General features: G+C 41.4%; 1 protein-coding gene across 1 annotated transcript in view; it reads left to right on the forward strand.

Moving 5' to 3' along the window:
• MYO16 (myosin XVI) overlaps window positions 1-27,941 on the forward strand; it is a 143,245-nt gene that overhangs the window by 29,637 nt on the left and 85,667 nt on the right. The window contains exons 4-7 of the mRNA XM_054970913.1: window positions 428-571; window positions 8,207-8,315; window positions 9,656-9,780; window positions 11,519-11,644. Coding sequence (XP_054826888.1) covers window positions 428-571; window positions 8,207-8,315; window positions 9,656-9,780; window positions 11,519-11,644 — 504 coding nt within the window. The remainder of the gene's footprint in view (window positions 1-427; window positions 572-8,206; window positions 8,316-9,655; window positions 9,781-11,518; window positions 11,645-27,941) is intronic.

Consider the following 27,941-nt stretch of genomic DNA (forward strand, 5'->3'; position numbering starts at 1 on the left):
TGTGTGTTCATTGTAACGTGTAGCTTGCTGGTTAGTAGGCACAGGATAGAAAAGGGGTAACAGGAACCAAAGTATAAAAACATTTATTAAGGAATTAATTATTAAGAGAATAATATGGTTATTTAACTGGATGTTTATTGTTATTTATTTAGAAAATTTATGTGCTGCCTCTCCAGAAATATGCTCAAGGCAGCAAGCCCCCTCCCCGCCCCCGCAGGGTAAGTCTCCTGCCAGTTGTTGGGGGGACCTGGCAACCCTACGAGAAAACCATCGGTAGCAATAAATATGCTTGGCAGGCTGCCCAGAGTCCTCCTTCCTTCATAGCCTTGTTTCCATTCTAGAAATAAAATCACCTCATATTTACCTCATAAATTGATTAAGAGTCAGAGTCTATTTCCGAGTATATTTTTCTCCCTCTTCTTCACAGTGTGCCCGTTATGACAATATATTCGCAGCAGAAATACTGATCGAAAGAGGAGTTAATGTCAATCATCAAGATGAGGATTTTTGGACACCGCTGCATGTGGCTTGTGCATGTGATAACCCTGACGTTGTTCTGCTCTTGTTGTTGGTAAGTAAGATATAAAAAAATGGCACTTAGGATGGGGAAGTTTGGTCCACGGACCTTGAATCATATAAGCATAGCAACAAAGAGATGCGCAAACCATGTTATTTTGCTTTTGCTCCATGCTACAGTGTACCTCTGACCAGCAGTTGCTAGGGGCAAGAGTAGAGGAAGCCTCTTTGAATTTAAACTGGCAAAGGGAGAAATTATGCTCTGGGTGGGGAAAAACGAATCACCAACAAGGAAATATTAACATCAGTGCAAATATTTTGAGAGAATTTACCCATCTTTCATCAGTTTTTTTTAATGAAATTTAGACAGGTTGCACAGTGCTAACTGAGCAGATAATTCATGCCAAATTTAAGTTTAAGGATGTTCATGTTCTATGTTTATATTTCAGTTTAAGGATGTTCATATTCTATGACTGAAAAAAAAGCTTTGAAAATGTTCTCATATGATCCCACCCCAACCCCCCCTGCAGCTCTGATTTCTTGTGGAATTTAAAGAAAATTGGGCAAACTTCTACAGTGTGAGAACAACTTACCTGCTGACAGGGGTCATTTCGTAGAAAAAGAGCTGGAGGAACTCATTAGCATATGCCCCGCCCCTTGTCACCACCAGCGGTGTGTCATTAGCATAATTGATTTGCATATGCCACACCCCATGACATCCCCTATCCTGGCTGTTTTGGACCCAATCCTGGCCATTCAGGGCCAAAATTGGGCCCAAAATGGCAAAAGGGGCTGAAAATGACCGAAAAGGGGCCCAAAATGGTCAGGATCAGGCCGCTGCTGAGTGGGAGAGTTATCCACCACCTGTTAGAGGCCCAATCTGGGCCATTTAGGACCCAATCCAGGCTGAAACGGGCCCAAAATGGCTGAGTCAGGTGGGCGGGGTCACCTGACATGTGACCTCTTTGGGGAACTGCCGGAACTGCATTCCGGCGTGTTCCCACTCGAAATGAGCCCTGCCTGCTGAAGCTCATCCCTCAACAGGCACGTTCACACAAAACCTTGACTCCTTTGTTCTTCCAGGGAATGGCTGGATGACTAAGAGATGTCATCTGCAACAGAGATGACAACAAAATAGTGAAAAGCAAGTTGCAGGTGAAGAAGTGAGCAGCAGTGTGTTCTGCTGCCTGCTTGCATCAGTTTGGCAGTACAGGGTGTGATAAAACAAGGACAAATTCTTTGGCAAGGAGTAGGATGGGGGAAAGGATGGAGGTTAAGACTCTCCTTATGGAGAAAGCTACGTTAACTGGAATCAGAAACTCTGTTTCTGGTGGATATCCCTGTAATTAAAAAAATAATGTATTATCCATAGCACCGGGTGGCATTATGTGGATGACAACTGGGGCTGAGCACCACATAGTCTATCCTAATCCTCCAACCTCATCCTTTGTCTGCACATTTTCCTGTACATCTCCACAATGAGAACAGCACTAGATGGCATGCCATCTGAGCAACCATATTTCTGACTGTGTGTGAATTTTCCTGAATATATGGCAGGATTTTTGCAAAAAACGGGCTGATTCATCTATAGCTAGCCTCCCCAGTGTCTCCTAGGCCTGTCTGGCAGTATCATCCTGGATCGGTAGCAGTCAAAGAGGCAAGCTCTGGAGGGAAGAGATAGGCCTTTACTAAATAGTATTCACTGGCCTCTTCATCTATTAGTGTTTGAATTTCTTCAATGAGCTGGTATGGTGTTATGTTCAAGCATAAAGTCTAACCCTAGCTCAGCCGTAGACTCCCTCAATGGCCTTAGGAAGTCACTGCAGATGAGGTTCAGCTCCCACCTAGGGTTGCCAACCTCTAGGTGGGACCTGGAGATCTCCTTTAATTAGATCTGATCCCCAGACTAGAGGGATCAGTTCCCCAGGAGAAATTGTCTGCTTTAGAGGGCGGATTCGCATTATAATCCACTGAGGTACCTCCCCTCTCCCAAACTCTGCTCTCTCCGTTGTAGATCAATAATAATAAATAATATTTGATTTATATACCGCCCTTCAGACAACTTAACGCTCAAAGTGGTTTACAAAGTGTGTTATGATTATCCTCAGGACAATCACCCTGTGAGGTGGGTGAGGCTGAGAGAACTCTGAGAAGCTGCGATTGGCCCAAGGTCACCCAGCTGGTTTCAAGCGGAGGAGTGAGGAATCAAACCCGATTCTCCGGATTAGAGTCCTGCTGCTCTTAACCACTGTCAATTCAGTTTGCAAATATCTTACTGTTTTCAGTTGCGCTCACCCATTTCCAAAATGTACTAAAGTTCTGCTCATTACATTTGCTGTCAGGAATATAATTGTGATGTTCTTAAAAGCAAGAATGACATCAAGAGCCAATCATATTAATCGCTGTGCTCTGTATTGTTCCGTTTTGGCTCAAGAACTATAAAGGCACTGTAGAAAACGTCTAATTGTGGAATACAGTAGGAGGCAATGATTGCCCTGATTCCACAAAGGAAAGCCTCTAATGAGCCTGTAATTAATGGAAGAATGCACAGAAATGATCTCATTTTTCAAACATGCGAGGGCTGCTTGTCACACAGTGCTGTCAGAAAGATGGATCTTCAATGACAGGAGGGGGGGAAGCGCACAACTGTGAAAATGAGTTGGCAGCTCAGCAGCAGGTGGTTTTTGAAATGCTAACAGGGCTAATGAAGGCAATAAACGAGGCCCTGTAAGAGTGAGCAGCATGTTTCCTATAGAGATGTAAAGCAATCCGTGTATATATGCCCCTCAAAGAGCAAGACGGAAGGGGGACAGAATCTCCGGAAAAAGCAAGCTGTGCCTAGCAATATTATCCAAAGAAGAGTTATTCCAGTCTAAGTGCACTGAAACAAATGGATTGAGACTGGATTAACTCTGCATAGGATTGCACTGTAGGTCTGGGAGCCGCCAGAGAACAATGTACGATAAAGAACCCGGGGACCTGAATCCAGTCCAGGACTGAAAGAATTAAACAAAATCATGCTTGTCAAAGGGTCATCATGGCTGGTCTAGTTAATAAACTACATGTAGGGCTGCTACATGTAGCAGAAACGATAGGCTAAAATACTCTTGAAGAATATGTCCAATTGATATCACATTTCAGAAATAATTTGCTTTCCTAGTATATGTTTACCTCCACCAAATCTATATCATCATCATCATGCAATGTTATCACAGTCCACCATCAGATGTTTGGCCCAGAATTTTTGATGCCTTGCCATCTTGGATTATATCCAAGAATCTAGGAGTCAGTGACGTATCACGTTAGTATGTGGCATGTTCCAGGCAGTGCGGCAGTTTGCAGCTGTCCAGTTTGTTATCCGGTCTAAGTCAATATCTCCTAGATGTTTAGTTAGTCCTTTTGGAATTAAACCTCATGCTTCTATCACTACCGAAATAACCATTGTATGTTTCTCCCAGAGATGCTGAATTCCAAATCTTAGATCCTGATTTTTTACTATTTTTTCAACCTCTTTTTCTTCAATTGGACTGTCACCTGTGATTGCCATATCATTCAGTTTGACCTTCTTACTTTCAATCAGTCTCATATCCAGAATATTATGTTGTAATGTCTTATCCATTTGGATTTGGAAATCCCACAAGATCTTAACTTTCTCATCTTCAACAACTTTCCCAGGGATATGTTCCCACCAACATTTTTCGGAAGGTAGTTCATACTTTTTGCATAAATTCCAATGCAGCACTGCAGCTACTTTATTACAGTTCTTTTATAGTCAGTTAGTCTTTCTGCACCCACTGATGAGATGGTCAACCATTCCATCTGCCTTTTTACATACTGTAATCTACACTAGCTTTCATTCATGGACTTTTCAATTTTCGCTTTTGTTATGAGCAAAACTTTGCCCCTCTGTTGTTCGTTCTCCCTTTTCCGACCAACCACAATAAAAATTAAAATAAGATCCTGGAGTCCTTCTTGAATTGAAGCAAAACAGATGGTTTAATTAAACCGCTGGATGAGCCCTTTTTCTTACACAGAAGTAGATGGTCTCCTTGTGTGCAAAAGCTCATCAGAATTCCAATAGAAGCGCAGAGCAATTAATACTTTCAGATAATCATAACAATATTACAATATTCTAATATTTGTTATCTTATTGGCTCGTAAGGTATCTAGGGTCAGTTCTGATTTGAAGATACAATTCTGGGTTGGCCCCTCTACTTGGGGGAATTCCAAATCTTGCAACACCTTATCTTGCCCTCAATTTGGAAGGACGCCTTCTAACCTCTCACCTACTTTCTTCTGGGCATAATACTTTCAATGGCGCCAGTGAGTCTCAATCTGGCAGCCTTGGTACCCTCTGATAACTGAAGTCTGTGGGTAGGAAGGGATGTTTTTTTCCCATCTGTGCCCTTTCCCCCAGTTTCTTCTCAGCCTTAAGGAAGATAAGGCCACAGGCCAAAACCAGCTTGCTGCATCAAATCAGTTTTCTACAAAAGGCTCTCTGGTACTGAGAATATTGGAATCCTGTAGAATAATATAACATATGTGTAATATTCTTATAAGTGCAGCTCTACAAGCAATATATTTAGTCATCAGTTCTTACAGAGGTTTTGCATACGTTCTTCTTTTGGTCTTCTTGTTTCAAGTGTCATATTCTTACAGGTTGCATTACAAATACTACATTGGCTCCTGAGCATAGAAAGAGTGCAAAGCATGTAATACTGAAAAGGCACAGAAGTAGTATATAAAAAGTATATAAAAATCCTTTTTCTTCAAATCTATATCCATCACTTTCATAGAGTTTGTTCTTAATGACTGTTTTTGTGTGGTGAAAATGAGTCCGTCTGTCTCTTTTTAAAATATCCCTTGCATTAGCCATTTCCAGTTGTTACGCTTGACGACTTTACCCTCAATAGTCTTCATGGATAGACCATGCAGTGGTTTACTTTGCCATGCCTCCCTGCAGTTTTCAACATTTCTTTCCTGTATTCACTTTTGTACCCTTAACTTTAGTTATTCTCTCTGTAAACATCATCTTCTGTTTCTTGCTTTTGATGTAATCATTTAGTACCCTTTTTTCTTCTACTACTGTTTTACTTGTAACAATCCTTGGCCACAGGGCCGGATTGAGGGGGAGGCAGTGGGGGTAGTCTGCCCCCGGCGCTGCCAGGGCGGGAGTGCCAGGAGCAGCTGCCAGCTGCTGGGAGCGTGCGCACAGCCTCACAGCCCCCCAGGAGCGCGCGGGCAGCCTCGCAGCTGCTGGGAGCACGCAGGCAGCAGCGCGGGCAGCCTCGCAGCCCCCTGCGCGGCCTTTCGCTTGCCCCGCAGGATAGGGGGCGGCCAGATTGCCGCACGCCCCCTGTCCTGCAGGACAGGCAAAAGGCAGCGTGGCCGCCTGCGCCATTCGCCATTTGCAGCAAGCCAGCCGCCCCCTGTCCTGCGGGGAGGCGAATGGCGTAGGCGGCTTCCCAGCCCCACACGCTGCCTCCACCGCTCCGCCCTGCGTGATGACATCACTGAAATGATGTCATCACGCAGCGCTGAAAGTGCGCGTGCACTGTGCGCACGCACAAGGGGTCGGACTAGGGTTGCCCTGTGCGCCAGCAACCCTAGATCTGGCACTGCTTGGCCACCATTACCTTGTGGCAATAAAGTTGATCCAGGTTGCTTTGAGGATGTAGGACATGATTGGCTGTCATGATTTTCCTCGCTTTGCAGTCTATTGCATCCAATTCTGCTTGTGTTCAATCTACTATTCCCAAGCAGTATCAAATCACTGGGATGGCCCAGGTGTTCATAGACCGAATTATGTTTCCACCATTTAATTCTGACTTGAATATTTTTTAAAAATTCTTTTTTTGTATTCAGCACAAGTCTTCTTTTTCAGTACAGTATGCTGAATATCATTAACGTGCCATATACCCTGTTATTATTATTTATTATTATTATTATTATTCGAATTATCCAAAACACAATCAGCAATAAGCAGAGATCACGTTATTATTGATTGGCCTTGCTAAGCTGATACAAGTTTCCACCGGAGACCTAAGTATCAACCAGATATCGGCGTCATATGTACACTGTTCCAAGTAGCGCCGTCTTTTGCAGTTCTGTAGGTGATATGTCAGAAAGCTGCAGGTTTTCCATATGAATTGCAAAGTTTTTTGAGATGGTTCCAAGTGCCCCGATGACAATGGGGACTACTGTTGCATTCTTCTTCCATAGTCAGGTGGTTTCTATTGCCAGATTATTATTGTTGTTGTTATTATTACATGTTAGTAACTAAAATAAAGTAGCAATATAAATTCACCAGATAATTTCCCAATTGCATGTTGACTTTCAGGCTGTCACCTCAAGTCAGAAAATCAAAAAGAATCCATTTCTAACAGTGTAGTGGCACAGATACACCACATTGGCAATGAGTTTCCCACACAGTAGATTTCCCTGCATTTCCCCTAACCCCTTAACTAGTCCTCCTGTTTTGTGCAAAATGGTCTTTCATCAGAGTCTCGTATATCAGATAGATAAATTCCCTGCCTAGGATTTCTATGCTGTTGTTTGTGTGCCAAGATTGGGGAGCAGAGTTAGACTCACTAGTTTGCCATTTGCCTGCCTGTGGTGAAAAAATGGTTGGAAAATGGACTCCACAGTGATGCTTTAGGAACTGCCTCATGTCTCTATGGTCTTTACCATAGAAATTAGTGGAAATTCCTAGGGCATCACCCAGAATTGATATCGCATCCTCCCTAAGCTCCACCCTCCTCATGCACTGTTCTTAAAATCTCCCAACATTTGCCACACTAGTGCTGGAACTCTAGTCTCACTCCTATGTTTCATCATTGCTGTGGAGGTAAACGAAGGATGGGTGGGGGCAGCCATTTTAAGCTTTCTCCTTTGTTCCGTGTTTGAACTGAACCACGCGAATGGCATTGTCAGGGCTGGAACCCTGCCTGAGGGAATTCTGAGTGAGGGAACTCAGAAGGCCGCCCAAGTAATGCTTTTCCACTGATGTACCCAAATGCACCCAAGTTTCATCCTTACGCTTGCAAAGGTTACATGTGTGCAGGGCTTTTTTTCAGGGGGAACGCAGGGGAACGGAGTTCTGGAACCTCTTGAAAATGGTCACATGGCTGGTGGCCCCGCCCCCTGATCTCTAGACAGAGGGGAGTTGAGATTGCCCTCTGCGCCACTGAGCGGCGCGAAGGGCAATCTCAACTCCCCTCTGTCTGGAGATCAGGGGGCGAGGCCACTGGCCATGTGACCATTTTCTCTGAGGGCAACCCACTGAGTTCCACTACCTCTTTTCCCAGAAAAAAAGCCCTGCACGTGTAGAATGTTAAACAGCAAACCTCCCACTAGACTAACTAGGACCATTGTTTGGCGCAGTCTGAAATTAAGGAATGGGAAACAGTGACTCTGTGTCTCTCTTTCCCTTTGCCCATCAAGCTAGTGTCAATCAGTGGTCTCATCGCAGGAATCAGAAAGAAGGTGCCCGTATGTCTGCACTAGCATGTTCTGTGCTGGTTTTTCTTTTCACTGCAGTGTCTGAATAAAATACGCCACACAGTCAGAGACTTAGAACCATACATCAGAAGAGAGGCATTCTCCACGACCCATTTACCTGCAGTTGTGCCGTCTTCTGTGAAGTATTCCCAACTTAGTACAGACGCAAGAATGTTTCTCTCCTTTGTAGGCTGGTGCTAACGTGCTGCTGCAAGATGTGAATGGCAACATCGCCCTTGACTATGCAATGGAAGGGACCGAGTCCAGTTGTATCCTTCTGGCATACCTGGAGGAAAATGGTAGGCTTGGACAATTTATGATGTGCTTTATTCCCCATGTGTGTATGTATATATAAATGCAATGGCCTTGGGAATGTACCCTTCAGCTTCCCCCCAGATCCCTTAAGAGGATCCAAAACTGGTTGAGCTGCTCAGCCAGCGTGAACTAACCCTGGTGGATCCAACCCAGTGCCCTGAAAACTGCCCGGTACGTTGTTACAGACAACCCCAGCTGAAGTTTGCAACCACAGGGTGGGAGGATAGGTAACCATTTCACTGCCACTCTCACATGGAATGGCAGCGAGACCCAAGTATGGCTGTGAGCCCCACAGCCAGGCACCACCTCCCCCTTTCATCCACACACACTAATAGGGTGCCTCACAGAGCACAGGAGCCTGGGAGGCCTCCCCACTCCTCCCTGCAATGGCAGCCACCATACTACCCAAGCAGCCAGTCCTCCACCTTGCCTCACCTCCCCGCAGCAATGTGGCCCATCTACCTGTCCAGGTAGATATTTTCATTTCTGGTCCTCTTTTTTTTAAAACTCTCTTCCTCACTTTTCCCTGTTTAATTTTTCAGTCCTTCTGATGGACCATGTTAATATTATGTTATATTTTATTTTCCTCTAATTTTCAGATATTGGCCAGTGGCTCAGTCTGGAATTTTTTCCCTCACAAACTCTGCCATGGTTCTGAGCAGTGTGGTACAGTTTTTCAAACTGTCACTCTCAACAGTCACCACTCACCAGCTGTCTCCCGCCAATTCTGCACCCACTCACCCACTGTTTCTAAACCTGTTCCTACTCGAGAATTTCATGGACATTCTTTGTCTCTCATTTTTAAACCACCCCACCCCCCATAGCTGAGAAGCCCCTTGAGCATTGCAAAAATATTGTAGATGATCCTTTTTCATTGCTATATTCACTGGCATAAGTGACCAAGTTTGGGAGTCCAAAAGGAATTGGTAGGTAAGAGACCTCTATTTGGAAATCCCACACCACCTCTCAAAATCTCCCTTTCTGGGTTTCTCTAAGCTCTCAGGGGGTTGATCAAGCTAATTTCCCCCTCATCCCCACCTCTTTGATAACTAATCTCAACATTCTGGAGTATTTTCATTTCTAATCAGTCTAGTTTTTAAAGGTTCTACCCCTCTCCCCGCCTTTCTGGATAATTTTTAAAAGTCTTATTTTTCTGCCTTCTGGTGGTGTCCCCCAAGTATTTAGAAACCTCTACCATGACTGTGTATGCCCAGTTTTCACTGTTTTATTATCCACACAGAGGCCAGCCAGTTTACTATGATAACAAGTCTGTTTTGTAAAAAGAAAATGGATAAATAGTTCTTTTAAAAAACATGTTCCGTAGGTGTGGAACAAAATTCGCTGTGCCAGATGAAAATTCAGAAATCTACATCAATGCTTACAGATGTCAGACATCTTTTATCAAGTGGAGGGACTGTGAATCAGAAGAATGACGAAGGAATCACATTGGTAAGATGAGATGTAAAGGCTGTTGGTTAGAGACTCCAGTCTAGTAGACTTCTTGTTGAAGGATACAAGTGCTTAAGAACAGAGACTCAAGGTCTGTGCTTTGGAATTGAGAGCCACACCTACACTTTGCCAACTCTTTGGAGAACTAAGATGTGGTGGCAGTGGGTAGAAGTTGCAAGGATGTCTGTGGGATTCAGAAGCAACCGGGGCCATATAATGCACACAGGGCCAGTGCCACCATTGAGGCGGGTGGCGGGGCGCCGGAGGGGGTGTCAGGGGTGGAGGCGCGCGCCACGAAGCTGGTGTGCCTGGCCCGTGGTTGCTACAGCTGGCCAGCCCTGCGCTGCCGCCGCTGCCACACACCCCTGGCCAGGCGCAGCAGCCATGGGCCAGGCACAGCAGGCGGCCAGGGCAGCGTGTGGAGCACGGGCCGCCTCTGCGCGCCACCCCAGCCACCCGCCAGCCAATGGGCCCGGCTTTTGCTGCATGATGATGTCATCATGCAGTTTGGGCCGCGCGTGCTGTGTGCACACGTGTGGGGATCGCCGTAGGCACCAGAAACCCTGGTGCCAGCAGTGAATGCACAAATCACTTGTTCTAGTTTAGTGCCACTAACATTTATGGGGACAATGATGATTGAAGTTGCAAATACTTTACCTAAACTGTTTGGGAACATATTTGAACCCATATTTGACACTGGTTACTGATTTGTCATGGAAGTTATTTCATACATGCCTTCTTGGACTTATATTGATGATTATTGAATCACATTATTGAATCAGAGAGCCAGTTTGGTGTAGTGGTTAAGAGCGTGGGACTCTAATCTGGAGAACCAGGTTTGATTCCCCGCTCCTCCACTTGAAGCCAGCTGGGTGACCTTGGGTCAGTCACAGCTTCTCGGAGCTCTCTCTGCCCCATGCACCTCACAGGGTGTTTGTTGTGGAGATAATAATAACTTTGTAAACTGCTCTGAGTGGGCATTAAGTTGTCCTGAAGGGTGGTATATAAATCAAATGTTACTGTTATTATATTATCACTGGCACTAGTTTTCTTTATCAGAAACCATAGCTTATCCCACTATTATGTTGAAAAGTCAGGAAAATTGACTGCCTTTGGCAGAGGTTAGTTTATATCATCTCAAAAAAAACACTTTGTCTGGTAATTACAGTAAACCAAGTTCTCCCCATCAACTCAGGTTTGAACAGAACTGCCTTAGATATTCTGATATTAGCTATTTAAGCATCAAAATTAGATATTTTAATGTAATTATAATCTACAATGAGATTCTCAGAGACAGGGAAACAGGATGGAAGTCTCAGAAATAAATAAATGTATCCCTCTTTCTCTACTCACATTAGTTACAAGTTTGAGGACTAGTAGTTTGACATCAGAAACCTCACACATTGATGTTCGAGTCACCAAATATTTAAAAGCTTAAATTCGAACAGTACCTGTTATTTTAAACAAAATAAAGGCAGTATCTTTTGTCTAGTAGAACTGTACAACTCTTGTGTCAAATTTCTTAGTTTTTAAATTTTATTCATTTATTTCACTTCATTTATAGCCCATTTGTCCTACTGAGACTCAGGGCAAATTACACAGTATAAGCCGATACAATCAAATAAGACGAGAGCTCTAACAAGCATTGTAGTAGGATTTTACTGGATACGTTTTATTTCATCCTTAGCTTTAAATATTGTTATATATTTTGCTTTGTTATTCTTTGGATTCATCGCAGTTGCATATCGCTTGTGCAAATGGATACAAGGATGTTGCGTCGCTCGTTCTGGATCATGGTGCCAATGTCAACGTTGTGGATAATCAGTATTGGACACCTCTGCATTTGGCAGCAAAATATGGGCAGGTAGTGTTTGGTTTTCTACAGTTCCTCTTCTCAGTGTAATTTTTAAACTCCCTGTCCAAGATTTCTAGGGTGTCATCTAAAGACTCGGTCCTAAACACAACTTTTTTTGCTTATGCAAAGTCAGCATTTCCAATGAAGATGCTTCTAGTTCTATCCAATAAGTCAATGAGGGGGAGGGATAGCCAGAAACAAACAGAGTTATATCCCAAATACTTCAAATTAAATACAACATTCATATAATATGCAGTATTACATCATATGCTCCAGATCATTTGTACCTTATATACCTTGTTTACATTAAGAGTTCTATGCAAAAATAAAAAATATTGTTTTATTGAAAAGAATTTTTCCAAATTAATAAAAAGAAGAAAAAAGGAAAAACAAATATCTATGAAAAAGAAACAAACAAAAGAAATTAGTAAACAATTACCAATTTCCTCTGTGAAAAGATATATAACATATTATACCGTGATTCCAGATTTACCTTACCATCAATACTATACCTTAACTCCAAATTAATCCTTAATGACTATATCTCCTTCCCCTCTAAAACATTTTTCTCTGCCTCCTCATCTTCAAATGCACAAACCATCAGTTTATTTCTCTCTGTTTCCCACAAAAAGTCTATAAGGGGCTTCCAGGTAACAATGTATTTATCCAGCGATTTTTCCCTAATCAAAGACATAAGGTTGGCCATCTCAGCATACTCCGTCATTTTCTCTAGCCATTCCTCTATTGTAGGTAATATTGTAGCTTTCTATTTTTGAGCATATAACAGCCTCGCTGCTGTTGTCATATACAAAAAAAGTGTACCATGAATGACTTCCAACTGTTTGGCCATTGGTCCCAACAAGGAACGCCTCTGGTTTCATTCTTATATTAGTCTTTAGAATCTTCTGGATAATTAAGTGTATTTTAAAAAAACTTTATTCGATGTCCATCATAAATGATAAAATGTCTCCTCCTGCTGTTCACATTTCCAGCATCTATTCGAAACATTCTTATACATTTTCCCTAATTTCTCTGGTGACATATACTATCTGTACATCATTTTATACAAGTTTTCTTTCAAACCAGAATTTAATGTAAATTTAAGGCCCCTCGACCACATATTCCCCCATTGTTCAAGTTGTATATTATATCCAAAGTTTCGTGTCCATTTTATCATACATATTTTCACCTGTTCTTCTTCTGTTTCCAATCTCAACAAAAGTTTATACATTTTAGCAATAACATGTTCATCATTTTTACATAATTCTGTTTCAGATACCTTCATAGTTTGAATCTATACATTCTTTTATCAACTTTTAAGTCATTCTGTTAATTGTGCATAAAAACCCATTGACAAGTATATCCTTATCAAAGAACAAGTATATCTTTGTAAAATGAAATCTCTCGATTTCATTTTATGTTCACATTGTAAGAGATCTAACATATCTTGATACTGTAACCACTTACGTTTGAATATCATTTCTTGTCTTAAAAAAGGCTTCTTGTGAAATCCAGAGTGGCATTTTTGGGCACAGCCTAAATTTATATTTATTTTGTGGTCTCAGAATAGCACATCTAATATAATGATTTTTAAAATCCACATTAACTTTTTGTCATACCAGAAGTATGCATGCCATCCGAATCTTAGGTCATGACCCTCTAACCCCAGTAGCCTTTTATTTCTCAACATTAACCATTCCTTCAACCATAACATTTCTGTGTCAGTTTCCAGTGAATTCAACTCTCTGCTGAACATCAGTCAGTAGGAAATGTTTGTTTTTGCCAAGCGCTATTTATGTTAATTCAGTACTGAGGGGTATTAAAGTCTGATATTATTCTGTTACTGTTCTCCAAGTTACAAAATTCGTTTCGGTAAGCAAGAATTTCGTGCCCTTTACTGAACACAAACTGTCTTGCTTTACGGATGGGGTATAATAAAACTTTTTACTCTTTAACAGTTTTGTATTGTACATTTCTGAACATAGCAAATAGTGATTCAACTTCTTGTTAGCTGTTTTCAAGAGGGAACCCTCACTTTGACATATATCTGCTTCTCTACTGCCACATGTCACTTATGTTCAGAACTGTGACATTAATGTGTGGTATATTGGTGCTGTTCCAAAGGTTCTTGGCTGCCTGTGTAACACCCTCAGTCGTAGTCTCTATGGCTGGGTTTTTGGGACTCAGGGTTAAACCACACGAGACAAAATACACTTGAATTACACTCAAATACACTTGAATTACAAAATTCACTTGAATTACCTGTGTAATTTGAGTTTATTTTGTCTTGTGTGGTGGTGAGACCCTCAGAATAGCTTTTTGATGCGTGGCTGTGTGTTAAGAGAGCGGCTGTGGAAAATGGGAGTCTTGCCTGTGTTTTCCAGGAAATAAGGGGGAAACACACATGTGCTTACCTTCACAAGTTCACCCCAAACCTGGTTTTAGGTTCATATGTCTGTGTATGCACAAGCATGACTATGTAGAGAATGTTATAAGATAGAGAAAGGCAACAAAGCTAGGCAAACTTAAAATGCAATTCAAACATAGCAATTCGTCGTGTAAGCAGTGTTCAAAGGTGTCTTGTCCATGGCTAGTACAGCAGAGCCCATCCATGTGTGGTTGCCTATCTAGTTCCCTCAAAGAAAAGCAAAAAGGGGGCTTTAGGGAGAGAACTAGAAGGGGAGGGTGACAGAAAGTGAGAGAAACAGAAATCAGGTCTGAAGCAGGAGGATTTTGGTGTATAGGAAGAATGATGACGTTGTATAGCAAGGGGATGGTGGTGGTGGGGAAATGAGGGAAAGCTAGTGATGATAACTAGCTTGCTCTTAGCTATGTTGCTCTTAGCTATGAATGTTGAAGTCTCCCGGAACAGTAAGTCTAGGTGTTTCCAACACCATGTCTGCTAGCTGCTCTGCCAACTCAGAGAGGGTGCTTAGGGGGGAGCTGGATGGTCTATACACAAGCAAGATACTCAATCTATTCCCAGAGACAGGAACATGCAGTCAATATTAGCTATAGCTTGTACTGGAGATCTGCAGAAGTTGAAGGACTCATGGAGGGTAACAGCAACCCCTCCTCCCTGGCTACTATAGCGAGGTTGGTGTAGGATCACATATCCAGGAGGAGTTAGTTGGGACAGACACACCTTGTCATTTTCCTGCAGCCATGTCTCTGTTAGGCAAGCCACATCAATTTTCTCTTCCTGCAACATCCCAGCAATGCATGCAACCTTGTTCCTAACAGATCTGGTATTGTGTAGATTAGTGTAGTGGGGAAGGGGGGGGATGTGGCCCCATTCTCAGCAGGTGGAATCCTAGAGAGGTTGGATAAGCTGCAAGCATTACTGCTTGATGCGGGGCGCTTTCGGTAAGTCCTGCTCCCATATCTACCAGCTCCCAACTGCACTTGAATAGTAAATTTGCCAGACATTTTCTACCAAGCAAGTATAAGTAAGAAGTTCAGGATTACACTCCAGAACCATATATTGATAACAGTCTTCTTCCCACATGGAGTAACTTTTCACTTCATTGAGGATAGTTATAATGAAAAAAATGTGGAAGGCGACTTCCGGTTTGGGATCCATGGAGGTCTAACGCAGCTCTAAGTGCAGAGCTGACCGGGCTGCCGTTTCAGCGGCCGGAGGGGCACAAATAGTCCCCAGCCACCTGCTCTCAGGCGGAGAACAGGCAAAGAACGCTCAAAGACCTCAGGGTGCGTTGATCTCGGGCGAGGGGGGGTTCTGCGCTAAGGATTCTCTCTCGACCCTTGAGGTCCCACCCTTTGACAGGTCGGCATAGATCTCCGCGACAGACCCGGGGCCAGTGCGGCTGGCATAAGACCTTCGTGCCCAAGCTTCAACAGGGGGAAAACAAACGGAAAGAGAACTTAAGATTGAAGCAGTGATTACAACCCAGAAAGACGTTTGAAAAGGTAAAGATCACTATCTCCTGAATTGGGATGGATTGTTAAAAGTAACGAAGTTTTAAAAGGACTTTTTAAACTGCAACAGACTTACTATAAGGAGGGGGAAACCCGGCAAGAAATAGATTCCAAAAAGGACTAAGTAAAAAGAAGTAATTTCAGAAAAGAGACATTTGTTTATCATACCTGTGGTTGAGAATCGATAGCAGGCTGTGGGAAAACTTCTACCATCGCGAGAGCTGCAGCGGAGAGTCGGGAAACAGGAAGTACGTAATAGTGATAGAGTTGCCAGAAGGAGACGGCCCCTACTGGAAGACAGGAAGAAGGGCATCGCCATTTTTGAACAGGGAAGGGCTTTGGCTTCAGCAAGGGCGGAAGTAGGACATCTTGGATTACAAAAGGGTACAGAGAAACCAGAGAAAAGACGCCCGACATTTTGGATTTTTGAAGCGATTTTTGTTCATTTAAAGGACCGGGACTTTTAAATTAATTAAAAGGACTACCAATTTGGACGCCACGGAGCTAAGAAAACGTGCAGACTCGTGGGAGCGAGGTAAATCAAGCCCCACGATGTCGAAGAAAGAGTGGCAAGCAGCCATAGAGAACTTGGACAAAAAATTTTGTGAAATGCTAAAGGAGCTTAAAGAAACAAAATTGGAGTTGGTGAAAGAAGTCAAAGATGTCAAAGAGACAGTTAAAATGAGCTGGCAGAAGTAAAAAAGGGAATGGAGACGATACAAACCGACCTGCAGGCAGCACAGCAAAAAGTTAACGATGTGGAGAAGGCGATGGACAACCTTACAGAGACGCAGCGAACGGACATGAGAGTAATGAGGGAAAGAATGGCAGTTGCGGAGAGTAAATATATGGAAAAGCAGCTGAGGTTTCGAGGTTTGTTGGAAGTAGAAGGAAAGACAGCACAAGAACAGGTGACTGAAGTGTTAGCTGAATACCTGGAAAAGGAGGAGGAGGAGGTTGTGGCTTTCCTAGATGTGGTGTACCGAATAAATTCCAGATTTGCGACCCAGAGAAAGGTACCAAGGGATGTGATAGTGCAATTTACGACAAGGAATGTAAGGGAAATGATAGTGACTAAGCAATTTCAAGATCCATTGATAGTTGATGGCAAGACAATTATCATCATGAAGGAGTTACCCAGATCGGTGCTCTTGGACCGGAAAAAATACAAAGTGTTAGTCCAGACTTTGAAAGACATGAAAGTAAGATACAGATGGGAATTACCGGAAGGGATATCTTTTGAATTTGGAGGGGTAAGAAAGCGCATCAGATCTGAATTGGAAATGGAAAGGTTCATGATGGACAATGAAAAAGACTTACCAACAACAAGGCTTTGAATATGGAGTGCAAAGTTTTATCGTGGAATGTAAATGGACTTAACTCACCTAATAAGCGAAAAAGTATTTTCCACTGGCTATTAAAACAGAAATGTGATATAGTTTGCTTACAAGAGACTCATATTAGAAATCGGGATGTAAAATACCTTAAAGTAAGTAAATTGGGCATTGAATTTGTAGCGGCCTCAAAAAAGAAAAAAAGGGGAGTGGTACTATATATAAAAGAAGAGCTGCAACCAAAGGTGATAATTAGAGATGGGGAAGCCAGATTTATAGCAGTGGAATGCATTTGGAACTTAAAGAAAGTGTTGGTGATTGGAATATATGCGCCTAATGGAGCTAAAGAGTGCTTTTTTGAGGATTTAAAGAAGCAACTAGATGAACTTTCATATGATCAGATAATACTTGCAGGAGACTTCAATGGAGTTACGAATTTGGAACAAGACAAGAAATCAGCCACTACACAAAAGAAAAGAGGATTATTACCAAAGACTTTTTTTGGATTAATGCAACAGGAAGCGTTGGAAGATATGTGGAGAACGCAGAATCCCACAATCAGACAGTATACCTTTTTCTCTGCAAGACACTCTACCTTATCGCGTATTGATATGATCTGGGCCTCAAAGGACTTAGTACTTTGGACTAAGGAAGTAGAAATAATGCCTATGGTAGGCTCAGATCATAACCCAATTATGTGGAAATTTGGAAAAAGAACTAAGAGAAAAGGATGGAGAATAAATGAGGATTTGTTGCAAGAGGGAGAAAATATGGAAATGTTGAGAAGGGAGACTAAATTCTTCATACAGTACAACATGAATCAAGAAGTACCAACCAACAAGGTATGGGACACGTACAAGGCAGTAATCAGAGGTGTATTAATGGACTTAAATGGAAGACTCCGAAGGAAAAAAGAGGAGAAGAGACAGGAGATTATGGAAAAAATAAAAGCCAAAGAAATCCAGTTGAAGAAAAGACCAGGGAAAAAGAAAATATATCAGGACATTAAAATCCTTCAGGAGCAGTTGACGGCCATGAATAATAAAGAATTGGAATGGAATCTGAAAAGACTGAATCAAAAGTCGTTTGAAGGGGCGAACAAACCTGGGAAATTTTTGGCATGGCAATTGAAGAAAAGAAAGGAGAAAAAGATAATAAATAAAATATGTGATGACAATAAAGTACACCTGGAACAGGTCGCTATTAGCAGAGCCTTTTATAAATTTTACGCTAAATTGTATGATAAGAAAGAAGTGAATAAAGATGCGATAGCCGCATATCTGGAGAAAATGAAGCTGCCAGTAATGTCCGAGGAGTGGAGAGTTAAACTAAACAGTGAAGTAACAGAAGAAGAGATAAGGGAGGCAATACAGTCAACAAACTTGGGAAAAGCGCCAGGGCCTGATGGACTCACAGCTAAGTTTTACAAGGCAATGGCCATTGAACTGGTACCGTTTTTAAAAGAGGTGATCAATGGTGTTATGAGGGACCAAAGGATCCCAGATACCTGGAGTGAAGCAAATATATCATTGATCCCCAAAGAAGGACAGGACTTGACCAATGTTAAAAACTACAGGCCTATCTCTTTACTTAATAATGACTACAAGATTTTTGCAAAGATCTTGGCGGAGAGAATAAAGGGGTGGCTAGCCGAAGTTATTGGAGAAGAACAAGCAGGCTTTTTACCAAATAGACAAATCAGAGACAACCTAAGGACAGTCATAAACGCTATAGAATACTATGACAGGCGATGTGATAAGGAGGTTGGTTTCTTTTTTGTAGACGCTGAAAAAGCATTTGACAATTTGAACTGGGACTTTATGTTTGCCACCATGGAACAGCTACAAATGGGGGAAAGGTTCATAAGAGCAGTGAGAGAAATTTATAGAGACCAGAGTGCAGCAATTGTGGTGAATGACGAGCTGACTAAAAAACTGATTATTGGAAAGGGTACAAGACAAGGTTGCCCGCTATCCCCATTGTTGTTTATTTTGGTTCTTGAAATTTTGATGATGCAGATTAGAGAAGATAATGCGATCCGTGGTATAAAGATAAAAGACTTTTCCTATAAGGTCAGAGCGTTTGCAGATGATATAATGTTAATTGTGGAAGATCCAATTGAAAACATGCCTAAGGTAATAGAAAAAATAAAAGAGTTTGGAGACTTGGCAGGTTTCTATGTAAACAAAAAGAAATCAAAGATTTTATGTAAGAATATGATTAAACAAAAGCAACAGTTATTAACGGAAATAACAGACTGTGAGGTAACAAGTAAGGTGAAGTACTTGGGAATTGAATTGACTGCAAAAAATATAGATCTATTTAAGAATAACTATGAGAAATTATGGACTCAAATAGAGCATGATTTGATCAAATGGAATAGGCTGAACTTGTCATGGTTGGGAAGAATTGCAGTAATCAAGATGAACGTGTTACCAAGAGTTATGTTTCTGTTACAGACGATACCAATCATTAGGGACTCCAAGCAATTTGATAAATGGCAGAGGAAAATATCAGAGTTTGTGTGGGCAGGCAGGAAGCCTCGAGTGAAAATGAAAGTGTTACAGGATGCAAAAGAAAGAGGGGGAATGCAACTGCCCAACTTGAGACTTTATTATGATGCAATCTGTCTGGTATGGTTGAAGGATTGGATCACATTGAAAAATCGCAAACTGCTGGCCTTAGAGGGATACAAAAAATTATTTGGATGGCATGCATACCTATGGTATGATAAAGTAAAAGCAGATTCTATGTTCCTGCATCACTATATTCGGAGAAGCCTCTTCACAATTTGGAAGAAGTACAAAGAATACCTACAAGAAGGAATTCCCTCCTGGGTGGTTCCATATGAAGTAATAGATCCAAGAACGGTCGATAATGAACAACAGTGTTTAACGTATAAGGAGATAACTCAAATAGAATCCTTTAAAATAAGAATAAGAACGCAACAAGAGATGTCTCCAAACTACGACTGGTTTCAATATAGACAAGTTAGAGATCTTTATTACTCAGACTGTGCGAAGGGAGGGATAAGGATGGAAGACTCAGAATTAGAGAAAGTAATTTTACAAGAAGACCAAAAGGAAATTTCTAAGGTCTACAAAGTGTTGTTAAAATGGTATACTGAAGATGAGACAGTCAAAGTGCAAATGGTGAAGTGGGCTATAAACTTTAACAAAGAAATAGCAATGGAGGCGTGGGAATACTTGTGGAAACATACATTGAAAATCACGACATGTACCAATATTAAAGAGAATATTTACAAAATGATTTACCGTTGGTATCTGACGCCAAAGAAGATTGCGCTAGGGAACTCGAATATGTCTAATAAATGCTGGAAATGTAAAAAACATGAGGGATCAATGTATCATATGTGGTGGACTTGCGAGGTAGCTAGGCAGTACTGGGGGGAAATAATAAGAGTAATGAGTGAGATTTTACAATTTCAAGTTAACAAGAACCCAGAACTCCTGCTACTGAACTTGGGAATGGAAGACATCCCAGCACAACATAGGACATTGATATTCTATATGACGGCAGCAGCCAGACTTTTGTATGCGCAGAAGTGGAAAGTACAAGAAGTGCCAACTACTGAGGACTGGATTTACAAATTGCTGTACATGGCGGAGATGGACAAAATGACAAGAAAACTGAGAGACCTTGATCCAGGGCAGTTTAACACGGACTGGGGAAAGCTGAAACAATATTTGGTGAAAAAATGGGAGGTGGGAGGAGAACTGTGGCAGTTTGAAAATTATTGAGGTACACAGGAGGAGAGAAGTGACTATACCGAGGGGGTGGAGAGTTAATGGAAAAATTCTAAGCAACTTTATATGTTTTTTAAGTATTATATTAAGTAGCAATAGCGTTGATACTATGAGAATTAATGGGATAGAAATTAACTAATCTATATTTTTTGGAAAGATAACCGTGTAACATAGAGTGAATATATACATACATACGTAAATTCAACAATAAGTGTGTATAATAAGTATGTGTATAGAAGTATTGGAATTGATGTATAAAGGGGGGCAAATTGTTTGTCCCATATTGAAGAGAATAGAAGGAGTAAGATAAAACACAGGTTATCAAAATGAATATTATTAGTAGTTTTAATGAAGAAGATAGATTAAGAGGATTTTATTTATATGACAATTTATATGTGAAAGGAAGTGGAAATAGTGCTTAGAAGAATCTGAAAGTATATTATAATAAACAAATAAAATAAATATGAAGGAGTAGAGCGAAAGTGGATAGGGGGTTGGAAAACTGTTGGAAGTCAATAAAAAGGGGGGGAAAGGGAGGGGGTTAGAATTAGAAAAAATTAAAGAATGTGATTGTAATTGTTATTATATGTTTCTAATCCAATAAAAATTCTTTAAAAAAAAAAAAGAAAAAAATGTGGAAGGCCTGTAGCCATCTTTCTCAAAGTCATTCAGGCCTGTTCTCAAGGTCTACGGTATAGGAGTACTGGACTATCCACTCTTTTATATCAAAGTATATAACAAAATAAAACTTCATTTTCTCGTGAATGAATTGTGTTCATCCTTCAACTGCTGCACTAGCCTGTATCTTGGATCGATTTCATTGCTGGGTGTTTTGAAATCTCTGAAGCATTACTGCAACTGGACTGCCAGATATAATGAAATTGCCGATAAACAGTTAAAATGGATGTTTATGATCCAATTAAAGCTTTTGCTCTAATGATGTAGAAGAAGAATACTTCAATTTAGGACATCTACTGTGTGAGATTTCATGGGTCAGGTTGTCAACACGCCTGGAGAAAAATGCCCTATCCCTTTAATAGAGGTGTGGGTAGCTGAAACTTTTAATGGCATGGAGGTAAATAATATCAGCTGATAAATAACATCCCATTACGCCTCTATTAAGGGGACTGGACATTTTTTCCCCTCTAGGCTCGTGATGACAGGCTAAGCTACAAAATAAGTTGAAACAATTGTATAATCATTGAATAATCTGTGAAATGTAACTTTGAGGAAATTAGAAAAACTTTCCACTTGAACTGTTTCAAAAAATTGTGTTGCGTTTATGGTTTTTGCATTTAAAAAGCGTAGAGCTACCAATCAATGGGCCATTATTTATTAAAAACCAAGGAATGTTCAGGCTATTGCAATACTCATTTAAAAATTGAAAATTATCCTTCTAAGCACCAAGATGTTCATCTTCATTTATTTTGTCAATCATTGCCACCATTTTTAAAAATGGCAGCCAGCCATCAAGATTACAAAAGTGGCCCCTAGACTAAATGCCTAGTTTTTTGCGAGAACATTTGAATTTAATTTAAAAGAACATTTCACCAATTAAATGACATGAATATGATTTGCTTAGTGGAAGAATTTATGGCTCCTGTCAGAAATTAAGTTATGACTAGAGTTGCCAAGTTGTCCGACTTGGAAACCCAGGGGAGGGGCACGCTGCTTCTCTGCATGCTCCTGATGACATCACTTCTGGTTTAAACTGGAAGTGACACGGTCAAGTTACTGGGACAAGAAAACAAGAGTTGCTATTCCATCAATGGAGGAGTGTGGCCTGAGGCCTTTAACACTCTTGCAAGTAGGAGGAGCATGCCTTGCCATTCCAGAAGGAGGCTACTTGCCTTGGATATATTTATTTAGTAGGCTTTGAGGCTAAACCTTCTCTACTAAGTTGCACAGTCAGAAAAACATGGAGTCACGTGCAGCAAATTCAGGAAAGTATGTGATAAAAAGAGAAAACTTACTTTTACTGAGAGAGATTCACAGCCCTGTTGTAGTGGAAAGGAGACAGAAGCCTAATCTAAAGAATACATTCCCCTGTCCCAAGTGACTAGCTAATTCAGCTTTACATGTGTGGATAATTGTGTGCAGGGCTTTTTTTCTGGGAAAAGAGGTGGTGGAACTCAGTGGGTTGCCCTCGGAGAAAATGGTCCACATGGCTGGTGGCCCCGCCCCCTGATCTCCAGACAGAGGGGAGTTTAGATTGTCCTCAGCGCCGTGCGGAGGGCAATCTAATCACCCCTCTGTCTGGAGATCAGGGGGCGGGGCCACCAGCCATGTGACCATTTTCAAGAGGTTCCGGAACTCCGTTCCACCACGTTCCAGCTGAAAAAAAGTCCTGACTGTGTGGCTGGACATGATCCTAGCATGTTCTCGTAGGAGAGAGGTGTAGAAGCATTTCGCCTGTTGTAAGACCAGTAGAAGAGAGAGAACACAAAGGCACAGGAAGAGAAGGAGGAGTCAGAGAGAAGCATCCCATTCAGTGAGAAGATAAAATACACACATAATCTCATTCTAGTGCAATATAGTGCCGCCCCCAGTACCCAGGCATGTTGAGTTGCTTTTTACTCCAGCAACTAGTTCTTAAAAGATGCTGTGCCTGTTTACAGTGGCAAATGCGCTGATGGGTCTAGACTTTTTACATGAAATAGATAATAATGATTTGATGATATCTGGATTCATGGATTAAGAATCATGAACAATAGAAAAAAGAGGGCTCTTATGTTTAACATAGAATAAGCAAGACTTTGAAAACTATATATATTTGTTGCGGAGAAAACTGGAACTCAATTTGTAGTTTAGTTTTTGTCTTTTTCTTTTACTTATCTGTATTTTCTTTTTATTGGCTGCTTGTCTTGTTTGTTATTTCGTGTTTATATGTATTGCTAGTGTGTTTTTTTAGATTGTGTTTCTTTTATCTTTTATGTTTACTGTTTATAGCTTAAATAAATAAAATTTATAACCAAGCAAATATGCTGATGGAGTTGGAGTGGTTGTTAGCTTTGTGGGCTTGAGGGGTCAGTGAATGACCCAAAGCCACTCAGCTGGCTTCAAGCAGGGGAATGGGGAATTATCAAACCCAGTTCTCCAGATTAGAGTCCTGCTGCACTTAACCACTACACTAAACTGGCTTTTGTATGAAAGGGAGTCCATTCTATGGTCCATGAGATAGGGTTGCCAAAGTCCAAGTAGGACCTGGAGATCTCCTGAAATTACAACTGATCTCCAAGCTACAGAGATCAGTTCCCCTGGAAAAATGGCTGTTTTGGAGAATGGAGTCTATGGCATTAAACCTTGCTGAGGTGCCTCCACAGGTTCCACCCCCAAATCCCCAAGAATTTCCCAACCTGGAGCTGGCAACTGTACCATGACAATTTGCTAGATGAATAGTCACTGTAAACACTGTAACAGTCCGATCCAGCTGAGAGCAGAACCACAAGTGACAAAAGGCACAGATTGGACACTTGTCAGCTTCCCTCAAGTTTTGATGGGAAATGTAGGCAGCTTGGCGGAATGTTGGACAAGTGACAGTTGAAAAGTCTATTGGACAGCAGTCAGAGAGCGAAGCTGCGAGACCAGGATGCCTACATTTCCCATCAAAACTTGAGGGAAGCAGACAAGTGTCCAATCTGTGCCTTTTGTCACTTGTGGTTCTGCTGAGATGAACAGTCCAGAGAGAAACCTTGTTCTGACACTATGCATTCAACAGCTGAAGTCCTGAAAAATGTACTGTATGGTAGGCATGCAACCAGGAAAATATTCAATGGGCCAAAACCCATGCTTGAATAAAAACACTTTTAAAATTGAGTTACACTGTCAGGTTATTACATCATGGACAGTGCAAGACGATCAGGAAACTGATCAAAAATGGTAAAGATCATGTCAGATGTCCTAGAGAAAATGTTTCATGAGGAGAAAAAGTATAATACCCATTTATAATGATATTTTTAATTCATGTTTGTCTGTCTTAATATGTTTTTATTGCTGTGTTTATATGATTGCTACCAGAATTTTATTTGTTTTATTAGATGTATTTATATGTTGTTAATCCGCTCTGAGCCTGCTTGCGGGGAGAGCGGACTATAAATATAATATAATAAAATAAAATAAATGCTAAATGAGTTGTATCGTTGCAATGTGATTTGTATAACAAAATAATATGGTTCTCTGTTTGTGATTCCATTTGAGCAATAACCACTTGATAGCCATGGTGTGATAAAATAAGAAGTTAAAATACATTCCAAGATTAATCAGATAAATCTGAGGGGAATATACTCTGGAGCTACTAACATTTGGTAAAGGCTGTTTTTTCCCTAGAATTAGTTACAAGCTATTTTTCTCCATGGCTCCAGCTCAGAAAGGAGTATCCATGTCTGTAGTGTATATTTTTAGAAACCCTCATGTGGAATATGCAGGCGAGAAAGTGGTAAATCTGTGTGTATTCGCAGTCAGCTTTTTTTCATTCCATAAGCAGGCAGGTAGTTATAGTGCCTGTAAAGTGAACAGTAATGCTGTTCTCTTGGGAAATACAAAGGGTTTATTACAGACAAGAATTTAAATGGATGAATTGGCTCAATTGCTAAATGAGGAATAAACCCATTAAAAAGCCCTTGAAATTAAAAGGCATTGGTAATAATGGACGTTGTAAATTCTTTGCCGCCCTTATGCATTTTCAATTTCCTCAGTGTCATTTATTTCTTTCCCATCTTGACTGGAAAAACATCCATACAATGTAAATACCCTCTGATAAAACCATTCATCTGCTTCCACATAAGTTTTTAATTCAGAACTAACAAATTATTTTTTCTGAAGGCCAAACTATATGTTACAATGTTTACATGTCTGCCACAGGGACTTGTAGCCATATTGCAGTTGCAAGTTCACAGTGGGAACTCCTTTTAAAAGCACTGGAGGCCCATTTTGAATTCGAACCATGGTGTAGCAGGGGGAGGAGGAACTCCTACCTCCCCCCAATGTATGCCATTTTCCTGAGATGAAGTGGGGCCTCCATGGTGAGACTCGAACTTCCATTTACTATTTCCAGTCTTAAGGTTCTATTGCTCTGAATTGTTGGGGAAGTTACAGGGTTTATTTGTGTGATGGTATGGTTGTGACTTCCCATCTTATATCTAGGTGTGGTGCAAATATCCTAATGTCTCTCCCCTTCAGTCTCTGGAAAATGGCTCCTTCCTCTTACTAGGGTGCTGTTCTCTGAGGAAACCTGACCTTTCCTCCTGTGGCTGTCATATATTCCCATGCCTACCGTCTCCCATGTGGGGTGAGGAGCTGACCAAATGTGTTGCTGGAATGTCCTCCCGTGCATCTCTGTATCATTGTGTTTTCCTGTCTAAAGGGGTTTTGTTGTTGTTTATGGTATAAGCAGATTCTAATCCCATACCACACGGATTTCTGGAATGTCAGTTGCCAGACTTACACTGGCTAACGACAAAGAGAGATTCATGGGAAGAGATGAAACAGAAACGTGTGCCGTGAATAACTTAACTATACAAACACTTCCTAAGCTGTACACTATACAATAAATAATAATGAATGACAATAAATCAAAATAGATTTTGATTCAGCTGGTTGAATGTAACTGACATAGGAAGTACATGGCAAGAATTACTGATGACTCAGCAAATTCCTTGAAAAAGGCATCGACTGAAACAGGCTTGCAAGCCAGCTGCTTGTAGGACCACATTCCAGCTACAGCTTTTCTCCAAAGCTACGTTTGTCTCCCATTCTCAGTTTTGGTGGACTTTATATCCAAGTATTTACTGACTAAGTGCTGATGGACTAGTTTAATTTTGTTTACAGTTACCAACTGCGGATTTAAAGGAGTTGATATGAGATTGATATGAGATTGGGAGCCTCTGTGACTGCTTGAGCCAGAAATGTTCTTTGCGCTTTTGGACACACTTGCACTTTATGAATTCCTTATTTTGCACTGAAAAGTACTAAGAAATCTATTTTGATGTATTGTCATTCATTATTATTTATTGTATAGTGTACAGGTTAGGAAGTGTTTGTATAGTTAGTTATTCACGGCACAAGTTTCTGTTTCAGACTTACACTGGCTGCAGAGTGGTGGATGACACTGGTGCATTTGTGCCTGTGGGGCTGATTCTAGTCTGTGTGGCAGGTTGGAGCAATGTCACCACAAGTGTAGACTGTCTCTTCAAGTACAGCTGATGTTGACACGTCATCTGTGAGCCACCCTGTTTATGGTTTCTGTTGATACAAGGCAAGTGTCTAGCTTGTCAGAGTTGCATAGTTAGCTGTAGTTTGCAGCAATATTGTTTTTTTGTCACACTCTTCTGCAGGGGTCATTTCGTAGAAAAAGAGCTGGAGGAACTCATTAGCATAACTCATTAGCATAACTCATTAGCATATGCCATGTCCTTGCCATCACTGGAAGTGTGTCATTAGAATAACTGATTTGCATATGCCACACCCCCTGACATCACCTATCCTGGCTGTTTTGGACCCAATCCTGGCCATTCAGGGCCGAAATTGGGCCCAAAATGGCAAAAAGGGGCTGAAAATGGCCGAAAAGGGGCCCAAAATGGTCAGGATTGGGCCGCTGCTGAGTGGGAGAGTAATCCCCCACTCAGAGGGGATTACTCTCAGAGGCCCGATCCGGGCCATTTTGGCCCCAATCCAGGCTGAAACGGGCCCAAAACGGCCGAGGGTCAGGTGGGCGGGTTCACCTGACATGTGACCTCTTTGGGGAACTGCCAGAACTGCGTTCCTCTGCGTTCCCTCTCGAAATGAGCCCTGCTCCTCTTCCAGAAGAACATAAGGAACCAACCCGTGCATCAATTCTACAGCCATTATGCTGATGTTAGGAATAGGATTGCTCTCCTTTTCTCAGGCATCCATAACAGGCTGTTCTATAGTCCTGCACATCTTCTATAGTTTGCAAACTCAGCTTAGTGCAGCAGTTGATTCTTGCGCGGGAGGGAGCACTAAATATGTCTAAGGCAATGCGCCAGCTGGCATTTGAACTTCCCACTTTTCCTAGGCATGCAATGAAATTAGTATGAAACCAAGGCAGCCAGGCTTCTGCACTCCAGGAGCAAGAGATACAAAATTAATTGAAATTAGCAGTGACCTGAATACCTTTGCCTTGGTGATGGGTAGGAAAAGATTCCAGCTGGATTTATTACGCTGGCCGCAGGGAGAACAGTATGGTGGTAGGAACCTTTTTTGGCTTGAGCCCAGAACCGTAACTCATTCAAGGGGTTGCCTGGCATT

This window comes from Eublepharis macularius, chromosome 1 (genome assembly GCF_028583425.1).
Source record: "Eublepharis macularius isolate TG4126 chromosome 1, MPM_Emac_v1.0, whole genome shotgun sequence".
NCBI classification, from domain to species: Eukaryota; Metazoa; Chordata; class Lepidosauria; order Squamata; family Eublepharidae; genus Eublepharis; species Eublepharis macularius.